The sequence below is a fragment of the Calliphora vicina genome, chromosome 4 (genome assembly GCF_958450345.1).
Source record: "Calliphora vicina chromosome 4, idCalVici1.1, whole genome shotgun sequence".
Lineage (NCBI taxonomy): Eukaryota > Metazoa > Arthropoda > Insecta > Diptera > Calliphoridae > Calliphora > Calliphora vicina.
In genome coordinates, this window is record NC_088783.1 from 110470355 (window position 1) to 110490484 (window position 20130).

Here is a 20130-nt window from a genome sequence, read left to right on the forward strand (position 1 = left end):
GCAATATGGCATCTCCATTTTACACTGTCACACACATTTTCTCAGTGTATTTGACAGTCAGCTGTTTGACAAACGGCCTTGTAAACGTCACTTTTTATTTTTGACAATGAATCAGTGAGGTGTTTATAAAAAAAAATTTTGTATTGACGAACGAAAATCTCTAAAAATTACGATAAAAACAACGAAAATAGCAAGAAAATTAAGTGAAATTTTAACAAAATAAAGTCTGCTAAAATGGCAGACAAGTTTTCCTATCAAAGGACAGTGCAAAGTTTGGCAAGGGTGCTGGCACAGATAAAACCAACGCCCTGGGAAAAGGTAAGAAAACAATTTTGCGTAGTTTTTGTGATGAGACTTCTCTGGCCATAATAAAATAAAAATATTGACTTTTCAACTGCTAAATGGTTTGTAATTGGTAAAATGTTTTGGAATTTGACCTTGTTGTAAAGATAATATAATATTTATTATGGTTTTGTAAGCAAATTCTTATTAGTAATGGTTTGTTTATTTTGTTTTTATTTAGGTTCAAGCATTATTTCGCTATTGCCCCCAAGAAAATGCTGCCGGGGTATTTTGTTTAGATTCTCGTTCTCAAGATGCTGTTATAGCCTTGGGTTTGTATTTCCTGGAGAGTGGCTGTCAACATGAGGATCGTATTGTACCGTATTTATTGAGACTGGCCAAGTGTTTACCGAAAGCTGTCTGGGTGGATGATGGCAAATGGAGTAAAAGTGATAGTAAGTTTTCTGTTTGTGTTTTTGTTATTGTATAAGATGATTAATGCGGTTTTGCCAATAAGTCATCACAGGTTTATTAAAATTCAAGACAAAAGCTTTTGAATTTATTAAATTTATGCTAATTTTAGGAAAATGAATTTTATTATTAAATTGTTATGTATGCGTTTACAGTTTTTTTTATTTATTAATTAATTAATTATATTTTCTCTTTTTATAGGAATCCCCTCCGCCGAAAAATTCAGTTTCTGCTTAAACACTTTACTCTCTGACATTGTAGTGAAATGTCCCGATTTGCGCGAGGAAGTCATATTAAATCAAGTGGAAACTTTGGGTGCTCTCGCCAATATCATCAAATCCAGCAAAGAAAGTAGCTCTGCTCCACCACCCATTATATTATGCAAGGCCACCGTACCCTTGCTGTTCGGTTTGGCCAGATCTATGGGACGCTATGCTTCCCATGATCCTCCATTGCTATGTCGCATATACCCCCGCGAAGAAATGCCCGTAGTAAGACCCAATTCACGTGAGGGTGGCAGCTACAGTTCTAGCGAACGTATAGCATTCACACAATTTCGCCCTATTATACCGCGCTCCATGTCGGGTAGTTTGAGTCAGGATTCCAATGAAATACGTATGCGTCAGATATCGGTTATAGCGAATTTGAATAAACATAAACCCCAACTACACACCTATTTCTCGGTACCCTATGATCCACGCACACATTTCTTTACACGCTATGGCTCCAGTTTTAATCAGTTTCCCAATATGCGTGTCTCCGATACACCCACTAAAACCCAAAAACCCGTTATAATGCCACCATTTCCCATACAACATTTGCAAACCATCTTCTCGGTGGCTAAAAAACTGCTAACCAAAGAAACTCTCGAACATTTGGACGAACAGGCCAGTGATATCTTTGCTTTGCATCAAATAAAAGGTTATTGCTATAAAAGTTTTTCGGAAACCTTAAATCTAGTATTGGTCACTTTGTTGCGTGAAATTCTACAGCATCAAATTGACCTGCCGGCACCTTTCACCAAAGATGTACAAGAATTTGTTAAGCGTTTGTTTTTGAATGGTCAAACGGAATTGCAAAACAAACAACAGGATCAAGAGCGTGAGAAGAGGGAAGAGAATGGTATTCCGGTGGTGAATAAGTATAAAGTTAATGTCATGGCTAATGCGGCCTGTGTGGATTTGTTGGTTTGGGCCATACGCGATGAGACGGGTAAGTTGTGGTTTAAGTGTTTTTTTGTTTTTGATGTTTTAAGTTAGTATACGATGAAATATACATATTTTAAAGTAGATTTAGTTTATTTTTTTTTTAGTAGTTTATTTTGAACTAAATTTATGTTTCTTTTTTTTGTTTTTTCTTTACAAATTTTCAGTTGATGAGGAGTACAATGTACCTTCATTGCAGTATGCTTTATCTTATTTAATGCAAAAAGGTTTAGTTTTTTTGTTTTGTTTGTTTGGATTTTTATTGAAATTTTTATTGTTTTTCTTTTTTTTATCGAATGTTTACATGTTTTTGATAATTTTTGAAAATTTTTCTCTTTTTCCCTTTTGTTTTATATATTTTCCTGCTCAAATCCTTTTATTTCTGTGATTCTTTTATTATGTATATTCTTATTGATTTGAACTTTTGTTTAATATATGTAGTACTTTTTCGAAAAAATTTGAAAAGGTACTTTTTAAGTAATTAAAAAGGTACTTTTTTAATAATGTCTTTTTTTTAAAAAAAATCTTAGAAATAAATTTGAAAAAGTACCCTTTTAAAAAAATTTCATTAAAAAAGTACTTTTTAAAAAATATTTTTTTTAGACATAAATTAGTACCCTTTAAAAAAGTATAAATTAAAAAATGTAAATCTTTGTAAAAAAAAAATAATTTAAAATTTTGTAGGTACTTTAAAAAACAAATAATTTTAAATTTGTTTAGGTACTTTAAAAAAAATTACTGTACTTTTTTTTAAAAAAATATGTATATTTTTAAAAAAGCAACTTTTAAAAATAAAATTTAACAAGTAAGAGTGCTATATTCGGCTATGCCGAATCTTATATACCCTTCACCTTTGTTGTGGATGCATTATTATTTTTTATAATTAGTATATAGGTATGTATGTACATTGCCCACTTTCAGCTTACAGCATCCTAAATTTATCAAGAACACAAAAAACAACAACAACGCCAAACGAAACAGAACACCAAAAGAAAAAACAAAATACGCAAGGCAATGAAAAAAACACACATCCAAACATACGTTTAATTGTATAAAAAACAACAACAACGCCAAAAGAAACAAAACACAAAAGAAAAACAAGATACGCAAAGCATGCACATTCAAACATACGATTTGTTGATTTTTTGTCAAAAAAACCAACACACAACCAAACAAACGTTTAGTTGTATAAAAAACAACAACAACGCCAAAGCAACAACCATACGTTTTGTTGCTTTTTTGTCAAAGCATGCAATACATTGTGTTTTTTGATGAAATTTTCAGAGGTTGTCTTGGATTTTTGCTCATATCTCCGTTATTTATGGACGGATTTTGCTGATTTTAAATAGCAAAATTCTCGAAAGTATGTCTGACAGAATTGTTGAAGATTTGGATCCCGGAGATATCTGGGGCCTTCAGAAAATTGATTTCAACAGACAGACAGACAGACAGACGGACAGACAGACAGACGGACATGGCTTAATCGACTCCGCTATCTATAAGGATCCAGAATATATATACTTTATAGGGTCGGAAATGAAAAATGTAGAAATTACAAACGGAATGACAAACTTATATATACCCTTCTCACGAAGCTGAAGGGTATAAAAAAAGGAACTTTTTAAAAAATAAAATTTAAAAAAGCAACTTTTTAAAAAATAAATTTTGAAGAAGTATCTTTTTTTAAAAAAAAGTACATCTTAAATAATTATTTTTTGCAAAAATATTTCTTCAATATAAAATATTTATAAAAAAAAGTAGGGTTTCAAAAATATTTTGTTCAAAAAGTAGCTTTTCAAAAATATTGTGTTCAAAAAGTACCTTTTTGAACATATGTAAGTTGTTCAAAAAGTAACTTTTAAAAATACGTTTTCCAATAAGTACCCTTTTGAAAATACAGTTTTAAAGAAATGGCCTTTTTAAAAAACTTTATTCTAAAAAAGTACCATTTCAAAAATATTTATCAATGATTTAAAAAGATTTTTTTTTTCAAAAAATATTTATAAAAAAAAGTACCTTTATTTTCAAAAAAAGAAATGGCCTTTTTAAAATACTTTTTCTAAAAACGTACCATTTCAAAAATATTTATCAATGATTTAATAAGAAAGTGCCTTTTTAAAAAATTAATTTTTCAAAAAAGTACCATTTACAAATGTAAATATATACAAATACAAACAAATTTTAAATATTTTAAATTTAAAAAGGTACTTTTTAAAACATTTTTTTTAAAGGTACTTTTTTAAAAAATGATTTTGGTAGTTCAAGAACCTTTCTTAAAAAAAAATCTTTTTAAAAACTAAATTTAAAAAAGTACCTTTTTAAAAAAATTTCCTTTAAAAAGATTTATTTTTTTCAAAAAATATTTATAAAAAAAAGTACCTTTATTTTCAAAAAATAAAAGTACCTTTTTAAAAAATTAATTTTTCAAAAAAGTACCTTTTAAAAATGTAAATATATACAAACAAATTTTAAATATTTTAAATTTGAAAATATACTTTTTAAAACATTTTTTATAAAAGGTACTTTTTTAAATAAATGATTTTGTTAGTTCAAGGATCTTTTTTAAAAAGTAGCATTTTAAAAAATAAATTTAAAAAAGTACTTTTTTAAAAAAATTTCCTTTAAAAATGTAACTTTTCAAAAAAGTAACAAATGTACATTTTTAAAAAAATATTTTTAATGTTAATCTGCATTTTTTGTTTTAAATTGTAAAAAATATCTGTGATTATTTATAGCTGCTCAAATATTACTTTAAACAATTTCTCCTCCATTATTAAAAAAATCATCAAAATAATTTGTCTATAAATCTTTATAAAATACAGAACCATTAATTTTCAGAAGAAAACTGTACTCTTATGTACTAAATACAGGCCGACTTCATAAACGCAGTAATGCAAAGTAATTACAAGGCAAAGCAATACTTTGTGACATTCATGAACGCATAAATGTTTTGTAAAGAATCATAAATAAAAACAGTTCACAAATTTGACAGATGCTGCGCATTGCCATACAATAATGAACTTGCGACATTGCCAAAACAAAATCTATTGCGTTTATGAACACTATGCATTGCAGTGTTGCTTTGCAAAATGCGTTTATGAAGTCAGCCACAATTTTGGACTTTCAATTGAAGAATAAACTTTAATTTGGAAATTTAAATAGATTTTAAAAACATATTGAAATTCGGCTGATTAAGTACTGTCACACTATGAAAATAGTTAGTAGTGCTAGTTAAGAAATGGAAATTAGCGAAGAACTGCCTAGAAAGTTCTGAAAAGTTAGATACTGGAGGCTGTTAAATACTGGAGGTTAAATGCCACATGATATAATGAAAATTTAGCATAGGCCTGTCTCCAAATGGTTTTGTAAGTTCTAAAAAGGGGTATACAAGTCGGTTATCTGCTTTTTAGGAACTGGAGGTCAAAGGTTACACTATATAATGGCCTTATAACTGACAAATGTTTAGTTATACGAATTAGAAAATGAAAATTAGCATAGACCTGTCTTCAAAAGGTCTAAAAAGATATTAGATATAGAAATTAACATATAACTATTAGGAAAGTTCTATAAAAGGTATACAAAGTCGGATCTCTGCACTGGAGGTCAAAGTTCACATGATATACAGGCCTGTCACACATTTTGTTCGGAATGGTTTCAATCCATAGATACAATTCCAATTGATTTCGTTTTATGTTCTTCAGATTCCGTGTAATTTATTAATTCCAAAAATATTTAATAATTCTGTATTTTAATTTGAACACCGTTTTTTATATTAAAGCAAATGTAAAGTTTTTGCTACAGAAACTGATAAAAAAATTTAGAAAAACAAATAATTACAAGAAAAAAACAAAACCACTTTGAAAATTGAAAGTGGTTTCATTCCGAAAGAAATTTTCGTTTTACTTTTTCTGAAGAAGCAAAAAACGGAATTAATTCCACTTCCGATCGGAATGGAATTCTGTAACAGGCCTAATAGTGGTATCTTAACCTACAAATGGTTTGGTATACAAATTAGGAATTGGAATTTAGCATATCCCTGCCTCCAATGGTTCTTAAAATGTATTAAAGATCGTCTATCTAATTTTTAGCTACTGAAGGTCACAGGTCAAACCATATAATTGTATTAATTCGAAAATGGAAATTAATTCAAATTAAAAAAAATGGAAATTGGCGCAGACCTTAACTTGACAAGTTCTAAAAAATAAATAAAGGGCGGCTCTGCTTTTTGGGCAATAAAGGTCAAAGGTCACACTATATAATTGATCATTTATCATGAGCTGTTTATTGCTGCGAATTAAGAAATTAAAATAATGTTTTCTAAAAAGTATTAAAAGTCGGCTCTCTGCTCTTTAGGCAATAAAGGTCAAAGGTCGCACTATATAAATCAACATACATACGTCTTCAAAATTCTTCAAATAGATTAAATTTCATCTCTCTACTCTTTAGGCACTGAATGTCAAAGGTCAAACGATATTTTGCATCAAAATAGACACACGGTTGTAAGAAATTTAAGTTATTTATATCTTGAAAAATTTCCATAAATGAGACTAAAGTACTTTCCCTGCTTTCTAGTTACAGAAGTTCAAAGTTGAATTCACAAATAAGTAGTTGTGCATATAAAAAGTAAAGACAATTCGAGGTTACTGATTTTTTATAACCTTCACCTTTGGATCGATATAGATAGCGGAGTCGATTAACCCATGTCCGTCCATCTGTCTGTTGAAATCAACTTTCCGAAGCCCCCAAATAACCTACATACACGATTCATACATCAATATATCTGGAATTCTCCGGCTCAGTTGCTATTTAAAATCGAGAAAAGCGGTCAACAAATGGCTGAAATAAAAGGAAAAAACCAGGACAACCTCGATTTTTTACCTATTTTTGACCTATATCTGGATTACTAAGTCATTAATATAGACAATATGGATATCTAATGATAGATATTTCAAAGACCTTTGCAACGACGTATAAAGGACCATAGTAAGTTGGACCTATGATGGGTCAAAAATATTTTTTAACCCGAATTTTTTTCACAAAAAAAAAATTAAAATACAAAAAAAATTTTTTCAAATTTAAAAAAAAATTTAAAATTTAAAAAATTTTGATATTTAAAAAAAAATATTTTAAAATTTAAAAAATTTTAAAATTTAAAAAGAAATATTTTAAATAACAATTCGAAAAAAAAATTAAAAAAACAACTTTGGAAAAAAAAATTTTGTTTACCTAAAAATATTTAAAATTTGTATTTTGAAGTATAATTTGGTAAAGGGTATATAAGATTCGGCACAGCCGAATATAGCTCTCTTACTTGTTTTTATACCCTTCACCATGAGTGGCAAGTGTATATATAAGTTTGTCATTCCGTTTGTAATTTCCACATTTTTCATTTGCGACCCCATAAAGTATATATATTTTGGATCGTTATAGATAGCGGAATCGATATAGCCATGTCCGTCTGTGTGTTGAAATCAACTTTCCGAAGCCCCCAAATAACTTACATACTCATTCATTACATACAATTCATACATCAATATCTCCGAAATTCTTCCGGCTCGGTCGCTATTTAAAATCGAGAAAATCGGTTCACAAATGGCTGAGATATAAGGAAAAAACCAGGACATCCTCGATTTTTGACCTATATCTGGATTACTAAGTCATTATATAGACAATATGGATATCTAATGATAGATATTTCAAAGACCTTTGCAACGACGTATTATATAAGACCATAGTAAGTTGGATCTACAATGGGTCAAAATCGGAAAAAATATTTTTTAACCCGAATTTTTTTCACCAAAAAAAAAATTAAAAAACAAAACATTTTTTTTTAAAATTTAAAAAAAAATTTAAATTTAAAATAAAAAATTTTATAATTTAAAAAAATGTAAAATAACAATTCGAAAAATTTTTTTTCCAAAAAATTAAAAAAACAACTTTGGAAAAAAATGTTGTTTACCTAAAAATATTTAAAATTTGTATTTAGAAGTACAATTTGGTGAAGGGTATATAAGATTCGGCACAGCCGAATATAGCTCTCTTACTTGTTTTTTTTTTTAATCTTTGCTTGTTTTTATTCTATTTACATTTTATTAAAGGCTTTTAAAGTAACTTAAAAACTACAATAAATATAAAATAGTCAGGATTCAACTATTTTTACTCTTACGTCCCACATATCTGTCTTTGGAATTGGCAAACCATCGGCTAGTTTTCGATAAAATATTAGCTTCAGTTTCTAATGGAAACTGTATTAAAAGATAATCTATGAAAAACAAAAATAAAAATTACCTAAAGAAGCTGAATAATTAAAAAACAAATACCTTTAAATTCATTGTAAGTTGTGGTGCAACTAAAGTTCTCCTTAACCACACCTCTATTTATTTTACCACAAGCACTAAATCTTACTTGCAGCTGGGGATCCATTAAAAGCGAAAGAAAATTATTTATGGCCTCTGTTAAAGATTTGGTGCGAACTTTATAGGCTAATACCTCACGCTTATGAAAAGAAATGAAATATTAATCATTAAGAAATAAAATTTTTAGTTGAACTACCTACCAAAGCTTCCAGAAACTCTTTTTGTGTATTGAGTTTTTGTTCAAACTCCTGAAATGATGCTAAATCTTTCAAAGGCTCATTAAGATTTAAAAAATATTTAAGATCGGATAATGAGGTGGCATTATTTGTTTCATTGTTGAAATAAAATTCCATTTTTTCCTCCAATTTCTTTATCTCATAGGTAAAGCTTCTCTTGAGGCTTTTTATGTCGCTGGAAATTTGTGAAAACATCTCGCTCATTTCTTTTTTGAATTTGGCAAATTCTGAAAATGAAATTATTGCTGTATTAGTAAATATTTTGTTTGTAACTTAAGCCTTTTATTACCATTAACCTCCACTGTTATTATTTTGGACTGTAATAAGTTAGTTTCATCACTTGCTTTACAGTCAACAGGATAAGTGACCTCTAGTTTTATCATTTCAGGCTCTATTATGCTAATTTCATGTTCGTCCGAGTCTGCAATAGAAGCTAAAGTTATAGGCGGCTCATCTATAGCAACTTAAAAATAAAATAAGTTTTAAAATTGTAAAATTTGTTGGTGATTTTCATACATACGTCTACGTTTCTTAGCTTGCCTCGAGGTTGAAGCTTCTTCAGCATCGCTAAAGTAGTTAAACATTTTTGGAACCACTAAAATGTTTAATAAATACAATAGTGATAATAATCCTACTATAACATTTGACTAGCACAAACAAACCTTTTTCATTTACAATATTTCTAATCTATTTTGTTTGCTGCCTTACGTTTACACTAGTGATGTAGTAAATGTATTAAGTATTCGAATACTCAATAGTATTCAATTTATATTGAGTACGCATTGGCCAAACAATGATCTCCGGATTGGATTATTTAAAAAAAATTTAAAATTTTTTTTTAGTTTTTTTCAATTTTTTTTTTAATATTTATCGAAAAAAAAACTTTTGGTGAAAAAAAAAATTCGGGTTTAAAAATATTTTTTCCGATTTTCACCCATTGTAGGTCCATATGGTCTACGTCGTTGCAAAGGTCTTTGAAATATCTATCATTAGATATCCATATTGTCTATATTAATGACTTAATAATCCAGATATAGGTCCAAAATAGGTAATAAAATGCAGTTTGTCCAGTTTTTTCCTTATATCTCAGCCATTTGTAGACCGATTTTCTCGATTTTAAATAGCAACCGAGTCGGAAGAATTCCGGAGATATTGATGTATGAATCGTGTATGTATGCTATTTGGGGGCTTCAGAAAGTGGATTTCAATAAACGGACAGACAGACGGACATGTCTTAATCGACTCCGCTATCTATAAGGATCCATAATATACTTATATACTTTATAGGGTCGGAAAATTATATTGTGGAAATTACTAACGTAATGACAAACCCTTCTCTAGATGGTGAAGATTATAAAACTATGTTAAAACAGAAGTTTAGTATGTAAATGTATTATTTTCCTCGTTGAGTAGTTCAATGTCGAGTACTTTAAAAGTATTCGAATGTTACATCACTACTTAGATAGAAATTACGGCATTCTGCACCACTACAACACTGTAAATACAAAATTACTATACACCACCTCTCCTCACACATGAGAAACAAACACAAGACCTTTGCCAGTGTTGTGTGTATACCATAACAACACATGAAAAGCAATAATACGACTATGTGGAACCATAGCTGCCAGATTTGACGGATTTTATTTTAAAATTAACGACATTTTTTTTTTTTGATTTTTTTTAGTTATTTATGTCAATTTATATGGATTAGGCTCTGCGTCAGAAGTCTTGCAAGTGGGTTCGGTTGGCTTTTGGTTTTAAAATGTAGTTTTCACGTACATACTTTCATGAACTTAAACATAATTAATGGTACTTAGAAGTAGCTGTGATGGTTCCACCTGTCATTGACCTAAAATATTTTCAATAGGGCCCTCTGTGTAAGATCACTATTGCAACTGCCCCTTAATTGGATTCCATATGTCCAGATTGGTTTTTTAAACTGTTTTGTACAGCATGACTTTATAGTCAAGGCATTATTTTGATTAGTCACTGATTAACCAGTGAAGGCTAGAGGATTTTGGAATGATATAAAGTTTTTTGTTTCTATATGAAGACGTGAAGTAAGTCATTTATCTAAGTGACTACCGAGTGTGACAGTTGGTCAATTTTCCATCTTTAATGCGAACGTAACATGTTTAACGTAACAATCGCAATCGTATTCTCCAGTTCTTCAATCATATCTGAGAACCACATCTGAGATAGCTATATAATTGACTAGATACTAGGAGTTAGGTGCGAGTAATAATAGCGGTATCATCAGCAAATAGATAAATATTAAATTTTTTGTAAATTAAAATTTCTTGTAACACCTTTGGAGTAAATTGTAACGTTTTTACCTTTTAAAAATGGTGGTTTATTTTCTTTAAATGAAGCGTATTCTTTTAGTTGCAAATAAAAGCGATCAGTAGTTTAAAAATTTAAACTTTTTATGTGTTTAACTTAAAAAACCCCACTTTATCATTTACAAGAATACACTGGTAATACAGTTAATGTTAACTCTAACAGGGCCTACGATACACTGACACTCTCACAACTCGATGTTACTATTTAAATACCCAGCGCCTTCTTTTAGAAGTCTCATGAATAATCTAACGGAAATACTAAAATGTTTACAGTTAATGTTGTCATACCACAATGTTAATAACAGCGTGTTAGCAACATTGTTGATAAGTAGAAGTTTCTTCTCAAGGCGAATTCATACAAGGTGGTGTCAGTTCTACAAAAACAACGATTGGTCTTAACAAATGTCAAAAAACCAAAATGAATAATTAAACAAATAAGTATTTAAACTTAATATAGTGTAGATAATTGAATAGTGAGGGCTTTACTTATTTATGTAAACAATAAATATTTTGTTAATAAGCTTTGACAGTTGTTAGAACCAAAAAGCGAAAAAAAAATTATCAGCTGTTTGACTGACTTCATCTTGTATAAATTCGCCTTGTTTCTACTGATAGAAATGTTTATAAACATGATTAATGTTGCAAGCAGCTGTTACAGTCAGTTAAATATAAGTTGATAATGGAATTTTGTAATAATATTTTCGAATGGCTTCGATAGACAAGGAAGTGAGTTAATAGGTAGGTCTATACGAAGTTGATATGGTCAAGGCTTTGGTTTTCCAATTTATCGGAAAAACTCCTAGTGTTGAAATTGTATTTAATAATATAGACAAAAAAATGTTTGCCACATTCGATAGATTTTTAATCATAGATGGTGTTATTGAATCATTTCCAGGTGATTTTTTCAAGATTTTACAAAATTCCAAAAGGCTTTGATACTCTAACGACTTCTTGAAAATTCTCGTTACCTTCCAAAAGGAAACATTTTTGTTTGGTAATTGTAATATTTATTTCTGCGATCCTCATTTATGTGAAGGATCTTTTCAGCTTTTTAAGAGCAACGAACTGTCCCTACTTTGCAACAGATGATATATTTTGTTGCCACTCTATTTTTAATTCAATTTCTATTTCTTCGATCTGATATTTTCAGTGATGGATATTTTCAGCTTTAAGAGCAGCGAACTGCCCGTACTTGGCAGCAAATGATCTATTTACTTGCCACTCTATGTTTTTCTTTTCTTTTTTCCTCCAACTTCGGAGCCAGATGGATGCAGGGTTTGATTGACATTTCTGAATATAGGATTCTTTAAATTGAGGTTATTGCGCCGGTTATTGGTCTGGCACCGGTATTTCCTGGGTCAATGTAATATTCGACTCTCTCCAGCATATCGAAATAAAACTGCATTCCGTGAAGTGTATTATTTTTACTTGCCACATCACGCAGTTGTTCGTCCTGAATATAAACTAACTAAAGACGCAGTAGTTTTTAATACATCACAAAAAATAAATTCTGGGTTCGATTTAAAAGACGTTCTAAATCCTGGTCCAACTCTACAGCAAGATCTCATGGATCTCTTAATTGGATTACTTACTATTATGTGGTGAAATGATCCAAAAAAAATGTTTCGCCAGATCTTAGTACATCCAGAACATAACATCTCTCTAAAAATTATATTTCTGGAAGACCACAGTGCTAGAGACTACCAACTCTAAACTGTTTCATTTGGAGTAAATTGCGCTCCATTTTTGGTGAATACTTCTCAAATTAGCTACAGACTCCGAAACACAATTTCCCAGAACGACTTCCATTTTCCGAAATGGAACTTACGACGATGATATATTGTCTGGCGGTCACTCTTGCATTAAACATTCAATCTGTATTAATTTTTACTCAAAATTTAGCAGAAAAATCACTCTCCCTCCCATGGATCCATGCTTTTAAGAAGCAAGCTCCACAAAAATGTTAGTAGTCGAGTGGAATGCTCTAACGGATTCATATTCAGCCCAATTATGAATAAAAAATTCAGTGGGATTTTGTTCCCCGGGAGATTTTTCCCATTGAATTTGAATAGGAAAAATGAGAAAAGGGGAAAAACTTCAGGGGAATTTTTATTCATAATTGGGCTGATTCAAACTCATTTTCCCCAATTTCTTAATCATCTATTGTTACAAAACTCTCTGCAGTAACCAAGCTATTCGACCCAGCTAGATATTGCAGGGTTGACAGCCCATGGCCGAAGATCTTCGGGTCATTCCGGTACGTTGAACCTGTTGCCGTGGGAATGAGGTTGTAATGAGGTCAGCGAACATAACGTCATGTTGACGTAACAGTTCCTTCTGGGATGTTACCGGAGGAGTCATCCAAACTTCATCATCACACAGTTTGAGTCTACAGAGTTGCAGGATCCATTTGATCGCAGCGTCCAGTGGATTTATGGACCCACCCAGTTGAAGTAGCTCAATTCCTCGGACTTGATCTACATGCAGAACCCCCTTGATTAAATATTGTAAAATTTTTGACGCTGCTACAACAACAACCAAGCTGGTTGGATATACCCTGTAGTTATCAGAGCTGCTGTTTAGAAAGACTAGATTGGGATCAAAGTGTCGAATGCGAATCTCTCGTAATATGAAAGAATCTCATCTCCGGTCTTCCTCATGTAATGAACATTGTTACTCACCCAATGATATCATACAATTACTTGCATATTATGATGTCTCTGACTGGTCTCTGTCAGGGATTAGGTGAACTAAATTACAGATTTTGGTACCCCGAGTTACAATCTTTATGTCTTATAGTTCTTCATGTTAAAAATTCAACATTTTGTTACTAAGGGAAAATCTGAATGATTTATGATTCGAAGTTTTGCCAAATATAGTTTTTTGATCAGAAAATCTACTGTCCAAGGCACATAATAGGTCCTGAATATCAAAATTAATCAATAAAACATAAAAAGTGAAGCAAATTGTTTTTGGTATGAAAGTATAAAGGTTATATGATTGTTTACAAACCTAAAAAGCGAAAGGAATTTTCCAGGAATAATAGAAGCCATATCGAAAACGTGTGCGTTTTTGGAAGAGTTATTGTTGACGTATAAAAATGATTTGGTATGAAACATTTTTCTTTATGTCTTCCTTCTAAATCAATGTTGTCTCAATTTATTTTTCCATCTATTTGTAAAATGTCTTTAAAATTATTACTTTGATACATTTTTACCATTATAGATTGTAACAAACTTTTAATCTAAAAATATTTCCAAATACTTGATTACTTCCTTATTTATCTGGAGAACCCATTAAGGTTCCAAAACTTGTCTCTTCTGTTTTCTGTTCAATTTTCATTGTATAAAATCCCTTTTACCCCTGTTATCATATTTGGAATGTTTTGTTATGCCTACATCAGAACTCCCAGTTTTATTAATTCTTTTACATTTCTATTTTATTTTTAATTAATTTCTTTTGTACTTGCTTTCCTCTTGCTCTCCCACTTTACAGAGGCCGACAAGTTGTGTGGTCGCCTATCGCAAAAACTCAACTCCCAACTATCCCACAAGATTGTTATGGATCATATGCCTTTGCTAATGGTGTGCCTAGAAGGTCTAGGCAAATTGGCCCAGAAATTTCCCAATATTGCTAATACATCAATATCTTACTTAAGAGATTTCCTAGTTGATCCCAGTCAAATATTGGCCAAACTACATGCTCACTCGCAGCAGTTGATGGCTTTGCAGAAAAAGGAGAAAGAAGTGACACCCTTTAAAATAGTGGTGCAAAGCAGTGAATCCCGCTCCACGGTGGATATATTTGGAGAGAGTAAGAAATATGCTCCTTTAAGAACCGGTCAAGCAGCTTTTGAGGCTTTAAGAGATGCTGCCATTGAAAATTTGAGCATTGCTTTGAGAGCAGCCCAGCCAGTGGATCAGTTTTGTGTGCCCGCTTTGGTGGCGAATGTCTCAAATCGTTTGTTTACCGCCGAAAAACATGAATCGTGAGTTATGAACTAAATAAATAAGCAAAAAAAAAACTGAACTATTTATTAACATTGTTATTTGTGCAGAGAATCTACCTTGGTTAGCTTGAATATTATTGTGATGTTGGGTCATGTGGCCGTAGCTTTGAAGGACACCTCCAAAACTACCCAAAATATTTTGCAGTTTTTCATACAACGTTTTTGCAAAGTCCCCTCCGAACAAAACGCCCTAATTGTCGATCAATTGGGCTGCATGATCATTTCTCAGTGTGAGACGCATGTCTTTGATGAGATCATGAAAATGTTTTCACGCGTTACCGTACAATCGGCTTCACTGGCGTATACCTCGGATCCGGAGCACCGCAAACAATTCTTTAGTGTTTCGGATGCTGTAGTCAATGCTCTGGGTAATATTGCGGCTAATATACAAGGTGACGACGAGAAATTAGAACTGTTGGGCAAATTGCTAGAACTCTTTGTACAAATCGGTCTTGAGGGAGAGCGTTCCTATGACAACACGCCTGGGGCGCCCAAGGCTAGCTCTAGTGCCGGTCATTTAGGTATGCTAATACCAGTAATTGCTGTGCTATTGCGACGCCTGCCGCCCATAAAAAATCCTCGCTTGCGTTTGCACAAACTATTCAAAGATTTTTGGGTTTACTGTGTGGTCATGGGTTTTACAAACGCTCGTCTCTGGTCACCCGAGTGGTACATGGGAGTTCAGCAAATTGCAGCCAAGTCGCCACTATTGATTTCACAAACTACCCACAAGTCCGATATGCGTGAGCTGAATTACACCTCGGCCATTAAGAGTGATTCGGTTAGTTTGAATGAATTGCGCAGTCAAATATTATTGTTGCTGGAGCATCCTGCAGCCGAGGTATCAGCCTGTATTAATAAATTGACCTTTGCTCAATGCACCTATTTGTTGAGTGTTTATTGGTTGGAAATGTTGCGTGTGGAGAATGCCGAAGAGCCCAGTTTGGAGCCGATTCTGACGTATTTGTGTGATCCGGCTTTGCAAAAGGATAAATCGGGCATATGGCAGTGTGTGAAATGGTGGGTTTCTTTTTAACATAAAAAAATCAAAATTTATTAAAATTTTTAATTCCAGTGTGGCTGATCAAGTTTTTGAGAAATTCCGCAATGTTTTGTTTACCCGTGATGAAATACGCGAAAAAGTTTTGGAATCCCAGGCCACTTTGCTGTTGGTGTATTTCAATCATATACACAAACAAATACAAGTGGTAGCCGATCAATATCTGTCACAATTGGTGGATAAATTTCCCCATTTATTGTGGAATCGCCGTGTGTTGTGGTGTATGCTGGATATTTTACAATTGCTGGCCTTTTCCTTGACTTTGGATCCCAATGAGGAGACCCCCACTTTAAGAGTTGTTTCTACGCCTTATACTTTGCAATTGATGGACTCTTTGCCTGCACGTGAAGGCCGTTTGAAGGATTTTGCCGATCGTTGCCAGGGCATTGTCAACGAAGCCATGAAATGGGCTCCTCGTTCTACCAAATCTCATTTGCAAGAATATCCCAATCAAATACCCACCCACGTATTGGCTCATCATAGTGGCTTGGCTTTAGCATTTGATTCTGTAGTTAGTACGAATTCATTCTATCCCAATGCTTTACCCTCCATTAGTAAGCGACCCAATTGTGTACGCTCGGATACTCCCAGATTTGTGTCGGTTTTATGTTTGCGCAGCAAATATGCTGGTGAGATATCGGGCCTTTTGTCTGTGCTCAGTGAGGAGGAGAAGGCTGGCCTGGCTGATCGTTTGGTCAAGGATGTATGGGATGCCTGCAAGGAGAAAAGTGATGCTAGACATCGGGGTGCCTTGTGGAGAGCTACGGCCTATTTGATTATATGCTCGGATATAAATCGTAAACTTTTGCATGCTGTGGGTAAGTTCTATGTCCATGTCAATGTCTACGTTTAGCCTATGTTGGTCTTATTAACTGTAATGTTTAATTTTCTAATGAATTAGCCACCTCCCAAGTGGAACTATTTACCGAATCCGCCATGGAAACTGCTGTGGAATGTTGGCAATGGGTTTTGACTGCTCGCCAAGATTTAGAGTTGTGCTTTATACAGGAAATGGTCTCTGCCTGGCAGACCACTTTTGAAAAGAAAATCGGTTTGTTTTCGGAGGAGGGGGAAATCACCAGTCCCTTGGCCGCCTATGAAGGTTGCAGATTGGTGCCCAAACCCATACTCATTTCACCTCATCTCGTCTGGCTGCAATTACTCTCCGAAATGGTGGACACTGCTAAATATTGTAATCGCGATAAAGTGGAAATGTTTTGCCTGCTACTGCACCGTTGTCTACCCATAGCCAAGAATAGCAAGCAAAATAGACAAGTGGCCACCATAGGCTGTCGTTTTAAGTTGCTGCAATGTGGTTTATCTTTACTGCAGGGCAATACTATACCCAAATCTTTGGCCCGCAATATATTACGTGAACGCATTTACAGCAATGCTCTGGACTATTTCTGCGGTCCACCCACTTGCCCCAATCAGGGCAAAGAACAATTACTAGATGACATTTTGATATTGCTGAAATTCTGGCAAACCATGCGCAGTGAAAAGAAACATTTGGTGACCTCGGAAGTGGGTGACTATGATATACCCTCGGCAACACCCAATCACATGTTGACGGTGAATAAAAATCCTGAAACTGCTTCGCTTATAAGTACCGGAGAAATGGGTAGATCTTCTTCTATAGCGGGCGCTGGAGGTGGCTGGTATAATACCATACCCCACTCTACTTCAACATTATCCAAGAGATCTAATCGTTCCAAACGTTTGCCCTACCAAAAGGATTCTTACGACAAAGACTATATGAAAAAGCGTAATTTGATTTTGGAGTTATTGGCGGTGGAAATAGAATTTCTAATAACCTGGTACAATCCCAATAGTATGCCTGATTTGGCCATACCCGGCGAAGAACAAATTACCGAATGGCGTAATCGTCCCTACAAGGTAAATGTCTGGCGTGATTATGCCCGTTTGGCCTGGACCTACAATCCCGCCCTGGCAGTCTTCCTACCCTCACGCATTAAGAATGCCGAATCCATAGAAGAAGAGGTAACACGTTTAGTGTGTGCTGATCCCATAGCAGTGTGCGAAATACCCGAGGCCCTTAAATATCTGGCCACTACCAAGAATTTACTACAAGAAAGTCCGGATCTAATGTACATACTCGCCTGGTCTCCCGTCAATCCCATTCAAGCTCTTTCGTATTTCTCTCGACAATATCCCTCACATCCCTTAACAGCCCAATACGCAGTCAAAACATTGAATTCCTATCCCGCAGAATCGGTTTTACCTTACATTCCACAATTGGTACAGGCCTTAAGACACGACACCATGGGCTATGTCTCCGAGCTCATTAAGAACATTTCCAAGCGCTCACAAATTGTGGCCCATCAACTAATCTGGAATATGCAGACCAACATGTACATGGATGAGGATCAATTGCATAAAGATCAATTTTTGTATGATGTCCTGGATGCTTTGAGTCTAAATATTATATCATCCTTTTCGGGTGCTGCCAAACGTTTTTATGAACGTGAATTTGATTTCTTTGGCAAGATAACCTCGGTATCGGGTGAAATACGTTCGTATCCCAAAGGTCCCGAGCGTAAAAATGCCTGTTTGGCGGCTTTGAGTAGAATTAAAGTGCAATCGGGTTGTTATTTACCCTCCAATCCGGAGGCCATGGTCTTGGATATTGACTATAACAGTGGTACGCCTATGCAGAGTGCAGCCAAGGCTCCCTATTTGGCCAGATTCCGGGTGTATAGATGTGGCATAACGGAATTGGAAACCAGAGCCATGGAGGTGTCCAATAATCCGGTAATTATTTAAAGTTATAAACTAGACAGAATAATTAATATTTAAAAATATATTTTCTAGAACTCCCAAGAAGATGCCAAAATGACGTTGGGTGTTGAGTCCTGGCAGGCGGCCATTTTCAAGGTGGGCGATGATGTACGTCAGGATATGTTGGCTTTGCAAGTGATAACCATATTCAAAAACATATTCCAACAAGTTGGTTTAGATCTTTTCCTGTTTCCCTATCGTGTGGTGGCTACAGCTCCTGGAGTAAGTAAACAAGTACTGCTATAAATTTGAATTTTCCATGGTTTTAAATATTTTCTTGCTCTTTTCAGTGCGGTGTCATTGAGTGTGTGCCAAATGCCAAGTCTCGCGATCAATTGGGCCGACAAACCGATTCCGGTCTCTACGAATACTTCCTGCATCAATATGGCGATGAAAGTTCCAGAGAATTCCAAGCTGCTCGTGCCAATTTCGTTAAATCAATGGCTGCCTATTCTCTAATTGGTTATTTGCTGCAAATCAAGGATCGCCACAATGGCAATATAATGATAGATAAAGATGGCCATATAATTCATATAGGTAAAATTGATTTGTTTCCCATAATAAATTAAAAATTAATAACTTTTTTTACGAATTCCCCAGATTTTGGTTTCATGTTCGAATCTTCACCGGGCGGTAACATAGGCTTCGAACCCGATATGAAACTAACCGATGAAATGGTCATGATTATGGGTGGCAAAATGGAGGCACCCGCCTTCAAATGGTTCTGTGAATTGTGTGTGCAGGCCTTTTTGGCCGTACGACCCTATCAGGATGCCATTGTTTCCTTAGTCTCCCTAATGTTGGACACTCATCTACCCTGCTTCAGAGGACAAACCATAAATTTACTGAAACAACGTTTTGTTTCCACGAAAAACAACAACGAGGCTGCTGCTCATATGTTGGCCGTCATACGTAACTCTTATCAAAATTTCCGTACACGCACCTACGATATGATACAGTATTATCAAAATCAAATACCGTATTAAATAATATTATATACATATGTTATCAGTATTCTAAACATGATGCTGTAAGCGTAATTTGTCTTTCCTAATTAAAAAAAGGGTGCTTATGAATTTTATTAAAATTTTTATTGAAATTAATATTCAAAATCTGTGTTTAATATAAGTTTAATTTCATTATTTGTTTCTTTATCAGTTTATGTTATTAAAATATTGCATAATTTTAAAAAAATATTTGAAAAATATTTAAAACTATTTTTTAGCTTAAGTTAGTTTTTGTTCCATTTAATTTTAAACATATACATAATTGTTGTTGTATTTATTATTTATGGTGTAATTTTTAAACATAAAATATTAATGAATTTTAAATAAAACTTAATGTTATAGTTAAATATGACTACAATT

The 20130-nt window shown here is 33.3% G+C and overlaps 1 protein-coding gene across 1 annotated transcript; it reads left to right on the top strand.

Annotated features, from left to right (window-relative positions):
• Positions 1-111: 111 nt before the first annotated feature.
• Pi4KIIIalpha (phosphatidylinositol 4-kinase III alpha) lies at positions 112-20120 on the top strand. Its single transcript, XM_065509159.1, has 10 exons — positions 112-318; positions 524-737; positions 955-1965; positions 14391-14883; positions 14953-15924; positions 15980-16782; positions 16866-18736; positions 18797-18985; positions 19054-19300; positions 19364-20120. Exons 1-10 carry the CDS (start codon positions 235-237, stop codon positions 19747-19749), a joined length of 6270 nt encoding a protein of 2089 aa, XP_065365231.1. The 5' UTR covers positions 112-234; the 3' UTR covers positions 19750-20120.
• Positions 20121-20130: the final 10 nt, after the last annotated feature.